This window comes from Zingiber officinale, chromosome 8A (assembly GCF_018446385.1).
Source record: "Zingiber officinale cultivar Zhangliang chromosome 8A, Zo_v1.1, whole genome shotgun sequence".
Classification (NCBI taxonomy): domain Eukaryota; kingdom Viridiplantae; phylum Streptophyta; class Magnoliopsida; order Zingiberales; family Zingiberaceae; genus Zingiber; species Zingiber officinale.
In genome coordinates this window covers 21,800,067-21,809,683 of record NC_056000.1, presented here as the reverse complement: position 1 = coordinate 21,809,683, position 9,617 = coordinate 21,800,067, and the positions used below count along the sequence as shown (strand labels likewise).

General features: G+C 36.2%; 1 protein-coding gene across 1 annotated transcript; it reads left to right on the top strand.

Annotated features, from left to right (window-relative positions):
* Window positions 1-2,347: 2,347 nt before the first annotated feature.
* Window positions 2,348-6,186, top strand: LOC122007942. Its single transcript, XM_042563479.1, has 6 exons — window positions 2,348-2,495; window positions 2,970-3,172; window positions 4,822-4,883; window positions 5,101-5,194; window positions 5,275-5,359; window positions 5,429-6,186. The coding sequence occupies exons 2-6, from the start codon at window positions 2,997-2,999 to the stop codon at window positions 6,080-6,082; spliced, it is 1,071 nt and encodes a 356-aa protein (XP_042419413.1). The 5' UTR covers window positions 2,348-2,495; window positions 2,970-2,996; the 3' UTR covers window positions 6,083-6,186.
* Window positions 6,187-9,617: the final 3,431 nt, after the last annotated feature.

Below are 9,617 nucleotides of genomic sequence, written 5' to 3'. Positions count from 1 at the left end.
TTTCCACCGCCGCCTCCGGCGCCGGCGGATGCGCAGAGACCCCGGATCAACGAAGGCGAGTAGGGAGAGAAGTCCGGAAAGTAGAAGGGGACGTGGAGGAAGCAGTTCTGGTGGATCCCCATGATGGAGTCGCAGCAGGCGGGGACAAACCGAAGCCGGCCGGCGGGGTGCGGGGCGAGCAGGTCCAGGGTGCACTGCGTCTTCGCCCCGAATAAGGCGAGCCAACACTTGAAGTGCTCCGCCGGCGACAAGAAGAAGAGCTCCCTTCGCGACGCCGGCCGCGCAGCCGAGCCCATCACCCAGGTGGAGAGGAGGAGGAGGAGGAGCGCGGGGGATCGCTTCATGGCGTTGTTGTTGATGCGCTGGCATTGCCTTCTCGTCTTACGCATTAATATACACAGTCTCATCTTATGCGTTGCTGTCTGCAGGTAAGTTATTATTATTATTATTATTAGTTACGTTCCATTAATTTCTGATTAATTGATGTATTAGATCGTGTAGTTGAAGTTAATTAAGGGGGAGGTTTTGGGCTTTGAATTTAATGAGGGGAGTTAAATGGAAGGAGGGGAGGGCGCTCGTCTGGGGCTTGCTTTAACGTACCGGTTCGGATTCCCAGACGTTAAATAAAATTTTTAAAAAATGATAAAATTCTACTGATATATTAAGTTATTTTTTTTTAAAAAAAAATCTTATAACTAATTTAGTATGATTGCTATTAGGGATAAAAATGAATCTGATCGTCAATTTGATCCGAGTCGATTTAAAAAATATCAAATTCAATTAAAGGTGTTAGTTATTAGATTTAAGTCGGATTCAGATCAGAAATTTTTAAATTGTGTTAGGATTAGATTGAGTTTAGGTTGATCTGAATTGATTTGAATTTAGGATTTAATAATTTTATTAGAGTTAAATTAAATTTTATTTTAAAAATTAGGATGTTTTTGTAGGTTTCGACGTGACCAGTAAGAAGAAGGTGAATTATCCTACAAGTTAGAATTTATAATCCTTTACTTTATTTTCAGCTAAGACAACACATGTTAATTAAATAAAAGTAAATTAATATAAAAGAAAGGAAGCAGTAGAGATTTTACTTGGTTACAACTAAAGAGGTTGTTAATCTAAAACGTTGAAACCATAAACAAAGTTCTTTTTTTACATAGGTGGAGAAATCTCTTACAAAAATGAAAGTACAAATAATTTAAAATAGAATTACAAAAGAAGTACGAGTATATTTTTATCCTCGATAAAGAAGACCAGAACTCTATTTATAACCTGCTAGTGAAACTAACAATTTTGTTGGCGTGACATCTCTAGACGTCTGGACCTGGTCCAGGCGGCCCTAATGGTGCACATGATCTGCTCACAACGACTATACAACGGTCTGAGGATAAAATTTTATCCTCACAACGGCTCACCAAGATGTCCCTGCTATGCTAGGGGGTCTAGGGGCTCGAATCTTGCTTAAGCGCATGGACATGGTCTAGGCACCTGGATAAATCAACACCTACTCCGGTTGCTTGGGTGATGCTCCGACTATTCAAAGTTAAGTTCACCCTAATCCAACTTTGGCCTTCTCTCCTCGATTAGTCTTCTACTCCAACTTCTCGTCTCTCGGAAGCGCCGCGTGTGTCCTTCTAGTCTGCCGGTGTACTCTTTCGTAGCACCTCGTCCCTCTAATACACCAAGCTCATCGACTCGCTTCCCGTGTCATCCTTTTCACTAATTTCATTTTCCGCTCGACTTCTTGTATTTCTAAGTTTTTACACACTTGACACAAGAATCAAATGCAACCGGACTTAACTTAGCCTGATTAATCACATCAAAATTTATCCCTCGATACTTATAATTTTTAAATTCAGAATACTGTCCGTCTGAATAAGTCTCTATAGTGTTTTTTGATTTATACTAATGATCAATAGAAAATTTTTATAGGATAAGATCATCCATCATAGGATTAGTTTGATCGAAAAGTTGAATAATTTACTGTTAATTAAGAAAATATTTAGGTTAGTACTAGAACGATAAAGTATTAAGATAAAATTAAAATATTAAGGAGAAAATAGTAAAAAAATTTATTTTTAATCTAATCATTCTGATTCGTCGGATTGTCCAGATTCGACTTCAGGTTCGGATTGTGTTCGGTTTGGATCAAATTCGCATTGAATTTTTTTCTTATTGTAAAATTCTCATTTCAATCCGATCCAAACTCATCACACTCATAATTTTTATCGTATTTTCTCCTGTATAATTATATAAAAACATATAAAATGAATTTATTTTTAGCGACGGTCGGCGCGGCATAATCGGGTCGAGTCCACGCCGGCCCAATTTGGCATTCATTATGACGGGCCTGGCTTGCAAACGAGACTCAATTTGTCACCGGAGTCGCCGTGTCGTTCCTACGCCGACTCTTCTTCCCCTTCGCCGACTCTTCTTCCCCTTCGCCGACGGGTTGTCGCCTCAAATTCGTCGCTCTTCTTCGTTATTTGGCACCGGTGAGCGGCCTCCTCCGTTTGTTTTTATTCCTCGGCGATGGTGCCGCTGCTACCAGGTCTACGCCTATGCATTAGGGTTTCGTCTTAAGGACGCCAAGCTCGTGAACTAATACCAGGATTCTTTTCTGGTTGGTTTCTCTCTCCGTGGGTTTCTTCGATTTATCTGTGTAGACGCAATTTTCGTTCGTTTCTTCGCCCTGTTTTTTCTTCGACGTAGACAAAGGAGAAAATCTATGGGCTTCTTCTTCTTCTTTTTTTCCTTATAATGCTTATATTTTTAAGATTTGGGGATTGGGATTTTTATTTTTATTTTTTTTGGCTTCTCATGCGCATAGCTGAATTGATTTTAATTTCCTTATTCTTAGTCAGTAATTCGTGCTTTCTTACCACGCTTATCCGAGTATTTGTGGATTATGTAAATAATTAGTTTTTTTTTCATCATTTCTTCTGTGATATGTGTTGGTTCTCCTCAAGCATAACAGTTATAAAGGCACTGGAGATATGGCTTCTTCACCTCCCGTCTCTAGTAGCAAGATTGGTGATTCTATTACTGCAATTGGAGCCATAAATGGAAATGCAACATCGCAAAGGCCTAGCGCATATGGGATGCCAAAGCCTAGCCTCCGTGGGCAAAACAAGCCTAAGTGCATCAAGTGCGGGAATGTTGCCCGGTCTAGGTTGGCTTTAGTCTCTCCGTTTTAAACTTTCTGGTTAAAAGTTAATTGACACTATGTTTTAGCATCGTGGAGGTGCAATTGTTATCTTTTCAGCATGTTTGCTTGACAACTAGCAATTCCTTCTTGTCTATTATCTTCTTCGTTTAACATGATCCACGAATTAGGCAATGGTGAATCTAAGATCCAACTGTTCAGCTCTCCTTGAAAATAGATTCAACTGTTTGGTTAGCTACATGGATCCTTTTTTCTCATTGTATGCTTACCAGATTGGTAAGTTCATGTTTGGCTGTTTGCGTTATCTAACACTATAATCATCCATCCATTTGTTTTTATGTAGATAGTATTTTCAAGGTAAAATTTACGAAGTGACTCATCTAGTAAATATTGTTTCTGCAAAGGTCCTATTCTCCAATCTCCAGTAATTCTAAATTTTTGTTAATTATATCTTCATGTGTGCCTATCATAATAAGAGTAATCTTTGAAAACAAAGTCAAGCAGCAGTAACTCAAACTATCAACGACATAGTGACACTTCATCTTAGTCTTGGGGTGGGTCTTTTTGGTTTGGAGTTATTAGGCCAAGGATTCATTACCATCTTAAATTGACAAATGAGGGTGTGTAGGAATGACAAATTGACATTCCCCAAAGGAGCCAAGACCATAGCATTTCTTTTTATGTTCTGAGTTGGGAATGAGATGCAAACTAAAATTGACAATTAGATAGAGACAAGCAAGGATTTCATGCCTTTGTTACCTTATTTTGCACCTTCTTGCTTATATGTCAGTGTTTTAGTATCGCACACATTTTATTCTCAGTAGTTTGATTTTTTACTTGTTTATTTGGCATCACTCTTACCCAGCCCCAACCTCCTATTTCTTCCCATTGTTTGAGCTAGGTTTGAGTTTGTGAGTTCAAATTGTTGAACCTCGCTGATTCTTAGTGATGTCAACCACTTGGCAATTTTTGATTGCAGGCTTTAACTCTTATCTATTTTTATTTCTCAGACATTCTCTGACTGATTCTGGGGATCAATAAAACACCTGTATTAAGATTGGGTTTGAATTTGGGTGAAAGTTACAGTTATCAACTCATATCAATAAATAACTTGGATGCTTATCTTTTAATTTTCTTTTGTTTGATTTGAGTAGGAGAATATACTTAGGTGGGTTTAGGGACAAGTAGTTAATCTAGTTCAGACATAGTTGTTTTTTAGTGAGTATCAAAAGTGTTCATGTCCCTATGGCAATTGAACTAATATAACTTGGTATCAGCTTCCTAATGTTTTCTCCTCTTCCTTTTCCTTTTCCTTCTGCATCTCTTTTTTTCTATCGATTTTTCTTGTCTTCTCTCTTATTTTCTTTCTTCTTAACCCTGTATCGAAATGGATAATTTAAATTCATGCTATTATTGCACAAAATCCTGGAATATTTTTTAATAGCTGAGTTGTAAGAATGTATTACTAGCCTGTTTATCAGTATATAACAGAAGTATAAATGATACAATAATCAATCTATCTCTTATATAAGTTGCTTTTTATACTAGTTATTTTAACATTCCTATTTCTTCTGCTACTTTTACATTTTTCCCACTAAAAGTAAGCATATGTTATTATTGTTCATATGTGCACTGAAGTTTCTTATTGATTTTAGGTGCCCGTTTCAGTCATGCAAAAGTTGTTGTGCTAAAGCTGAAAATCCCTGTCATATTCATGGTATGCTCTATGTTGATAAACAGTTTGAAAATAAGTAATTAGCGAAGAGATTTTACCCTTTTGAATAACTTAAGTTGCTATTAGAATGAACTGGCATAATTTTATTAATCTCTTCTACACTAGTTGGAACATCTGGAGCAATGATACCACTTTTACGTTTCATCCTTAGTACAGTGTGTGTTACTGATAACCCCCTTTTTTCCCCTAAAATTATCAGTGCTGAAACAGAATGGTACATTGCCGGATAAACCACCAACATCTAGCTCTACATCAGTTGAGCAGCCACCAAATGATGTGTCATCGCCGTCTGGGTATGTTGTTTGCAAATAAGGAACCAAAATTATTTACTTTTGGAATGTGCTTATGGTTATAACTGCTTGCACTACATCAGGTCTTCTTGGAGACTCAATTCACTCAGGCACGCCTCTACTAATTTTGTCAATATCCTACGTGCAAAGAAGCCTTTGACCAAGAAGGTATGACCACATCAAAATTTGCTAGTAACTTCATATAGAGGATGTTAATGATTTTTTGCAACATCTCAGGATGCAATTAATCTAAATAAGTGGAAGTTTATGAAGTTAAGAGAGCATCTTGAAGGAAATGTTGAAGCTGAAAATGAGGCATTTGATAGATATGTGCAGAATGTGAGTTTGTTGGAGGAAACATTCTCATTACCGATCATGGAAGAAGCAGAAACTCAAAGTCAGGTTTCTTCTGGTTCTATTCCTTCTGAAAAATTAATCTCAGATATCAAAACGAAGCTTGAATCTGATTCTCAAAGAACTGATACTTTAAGGGAGAGAATAAAAAGTCTTATTGACCAGAAATTACTGGAATTGCTGAATGGAGAACTTGGTTTTGATGATTATGAGACCTATGATGATGACCCAGATGATGTCAAAGAGTTTAAAAGATCGAAAATGATTATGCAGTCACGCTATGACAAGAATGCGAGCATGGCAGATCTAATTAGTAAATTGAACAGAGCAGCAAGCAAAGAAGACCTGACAGCTTGTTCAGATTTGATGCTTCAGCGCAGATCTAATAATCTGAGTGGATATCAATTCACTGAAAGTAAAGCAGCATTGTATTTTCGTTCCCTGCCTAAGATGTGCTCGACTGTCCATGTTGATCAAGATGCTCTTGAGAATATCAACTCTGAGCTTTCGTCTCTAGACCACATTTTTCAGCTGTGATTTGTTAGATCAAAGGCTAAAGGCTCTGAATTCATTGTAATGAGCTTTCTTGTATGACTACTCTTCAAGTTTAGTTCTTCCATAGTTTTTTGTTGTTGTTGTAGTATTACAAGCCATGGTTCAAGTGTTAACGTGAGAACTTTTAAGCTGTGTTACCTAGAAAAGGAACGGAACCAACGAAATATTTTGTTAATTGTAACGTATCAAATATGGTTTTCTATATTTCATTTTTCTCATAGCTATAATCGAATCAATCCAAGCTTATCTGGTTTAAAATTGTTTAAGCAAATTGAGTTTAAAATTAATTAAGTTGTTAAAGGTTATTTAAGTTTTTATTATTATTATTATTATTTATTGAGGTTGAGTTTGGTTTGGTTTTTTAAAATATTATTGAATTCTCAAGTTTATTTGATTGCGTAGAGTTCTTTTACATAATTTTTTTTTAAAATGATGAATTAGGTAACATTGAATTTAAAATAACTGATTTAATTTTATGAAAATTTTTCACTAACAGTCAAGAATAAATCGGGAAATACTCGATGAGTGATTTAGTATCTCATAATTATAAGTTCAATTTGGAGGAAAAATTATTATAAATGCACTGTGGGCACTTGGATGACAATTTGATATTTGGGACAATTTTTTTTATTTATTATTATTTTTAGTTTTGGTTAGTGAATTTAATATTATAAAAATATCTATTTTAATATTTATTTATATTTTTTCATTTATATTTTTTATTTATAAATTTGATAAAAGTTTCATTAACACTTAAATTAAAGGTAGTAAAAGTTGATTAGGCTTCTTTTAAGTCTCTCTCATAGTCTGTTGTAAGATTACATAAGGAAAGATTAATCATTAGATTAATTTATAATCGACCGCTAACCTTAACAATTCATAAACTTTATTATGAATAATTTATCATATTTATTGTTTATGAATATTAATAAACTCAATATGAATGCATTAAAGTTTGTTGTTGTTTATTTTTTAATTGATCTTATAGATGTTAAATGAGCATAAATATGTTCTAAGCCGAGTATTAAATTTGCTACAACTACTTAAAAATAGAATTGTAAATTAAACTGATGAGTTACTAGATCAACATGAAAAAAAAAAAAAATCAGAATATAAGGAATAAGTATTGATATAAAATAAGAAACATTATGTCCGAATTGTTTTTTTAATCAGAAATTGCTTAATATATATATATATATATATATATATATATATATATACACACTTATTAACATACCGTTTCCCATCAAACTCTACATTTAGCCAATTGAAAATCCTTTCTAATAGATTAGCAATGTATTCTTAATTCTCTGTGTATGATAGTATCTGAGAATTTTATCCATCCCTTGATTATATTTAGCAATAACTTCACAGTTAGTTTTTATTGTAATTTCTTTTTTACTGTAAATAAAGAGCATGAGGAAAACAACAAGACAGTAAAGTACAGCGTAGGTTCCCTCCCCCCATTTTGAGTGTTATTATTAAATCTTCTACACAAGACATGAAATTTTATTTAACAATAATAACAAGTCGATCACATGGCTTCTTAGTATCTTCCTCCAATATTAATAACCATCTTCGAGTCTAAAGCTCCTCGTGTCTCTTTATTTACTTTGAGGCTTCGCCATGTCCGACCACTTGTCCTAAAGGTTATGGAATAAAATGAGGCACCATTAATATTAACTAATTAGGTCATTAACTTGCTCCGCAATTATATCATCTAGTCTAATTATTTTTCTTTCGTAGATCGACTGTTGAAGGCATTAATATGCTGGTGAAAGGGCAACACATATAGAATATCTACCTAAAATATTATAAGAATTTTTGGCTTTAGCTCTGGAATCTTTAATAAATAAAAAATTAATAATGACTCCAATTACTCCATCAAAAGCATAACCCTCAAACTTTAATTAATCGCCACCTTTTTAAAATAAGGGTCGCCACTTGCCATCACATGGCTGTCATTTAGCATATAATACGAACCATTAAATGGGTGCTTAGTGCACGGTGTCTTGATGGGGAACAGCACGAGTAATTTCAAGAGAGAAAAGGAAATTCAAAAAATTAAAAAAACTTCTCTTGTTATTTTTTTTTTGTTTGCGCCAAAATGTGCCTTAATTTTTCAAAATTTAAAATAATATTTCATATGTATAATAACTTCGTTAAAAATCATTATAGCATACAATAATTTAATTGAAATTATTTGAAGTAATATTTTTAATCATGTTAAAAAGCATTTTAATGTAATAATACTTTCTCTTTTTTAAACGAATGATGTGAATGATGAGGTTAAGACAAGTGTCTTGGGTCTGATGACGTACAGTTGTTTGTATACCGTGCTAATGTGGCACTTGGCTCTAGAATGAATAAATGCATCAATTCAGAAGGAATAGGATCCACTCGGATAGTCCTCAATTAGTTCTTATGATGCCTCGGACATGATTCAGCTGCAAGACATTTAATGGATTAAGTTTTTAGGTAAATTTTAAATTGTAGAGATCGGCTGTTGGACGAATTAACACGAGTGTGTGTTTTCGGATTTAGTCGATGAGCGAATCAGGAAAAATATCCGTTCATCTCCGGTATTAGTTGGGTCTATGAGATGAGTTGAGTTTAACTCGAAATGTAGCTAGCGAGATGAACAAATCGGAGACGCTCCGTCGCCGCCGGCGACGGGAACGTAGTGGCACGGACGTAATTAGCTTGAAATAAAGTCACCTTTACCTCGCCCGAACCGAACCACCCACGCCGTACCGTGCCCGTCACGTTCCGTCGCCTGCACCCGTTACGGCTCTCTTTCCACCGGCTGCGTCCAAATGTACGGTTCCACTCCAAACGGTCCGTTCCCCTCTGACGTCAACTTCTCCGTTGTCTTGGCGTCGTCGACTTGACTTCGCCGTCAACGTCCGCTTTACCGATGCCCGTGCCCAGATTTTTTTTTTTTTAACACGTCGCCGGGCCCCACCGACACCGAGTTTCGCGCACCCACCTCTGAGGGAGCAGGGGCGGCTGCCCACCGCGGGCCCCACTCCATTCATAGCGAACCAGGCTCCGCTTCCCGGAACCCCCTCGGAGAGGAGGTACGCGTCCGGGGGCGCTACGTGGGGCCGCTTGTTAACTGCCACCTCGCCTTCCCCGAGTGCGACGTGGAGGCCGATGCTGCTGCGATCGACGGCCCAGATTAAAAATAATAATTAAAACCTTGTCGGTGTATTTTTTTTTTTAATGTCTCTCTTATTTTCCAACATTATTCTCGATATTAAATTAATTGCACAGAAAATGAAATAATGAGAACGATCGCACGTCGTCTGCCCGAGTGCGTCAAGGAGCGTCGCGATCAAACAAAACTCAAAAGTGACGGCTCTGATGGAAAGTAGTGGAGGCGGGCCCCGGCTCCGCCTCAATGGAACATATAATTCTTTTTTAATTGATTTAATTAATTTTTAAATTAGATCGTCGCTTTTAATTAATATTATTAATTTAGTCTTCCTCGCTCGCTTCGACGCTTTATATTAAC

Excerpts from the sequence above, each read along its gene's own strand:
- LOC122007942 (XM_042563479.1), top strand. The coding sequence starts at position 2,997 with ATGGCTTCTTCACCTCCCGTCTCTAGTAGCAAGATTGGTGATTCTATT. Across the intron at positions 4,884-5,100 it reads AAATCCCTGTCATATTCATG|TGCTGAAACAGAATGGTACA; the intron begins GTATGCTCTATG and ends TAAAATTATCAG. Across the intron at positions 5,360-5,428 it reads AGAAGCCTTTGACCAAGAAG|GATGCAATTAATCTAAATAA; the intron begins GTATGACCACAT and ends GCAACATCTCAG.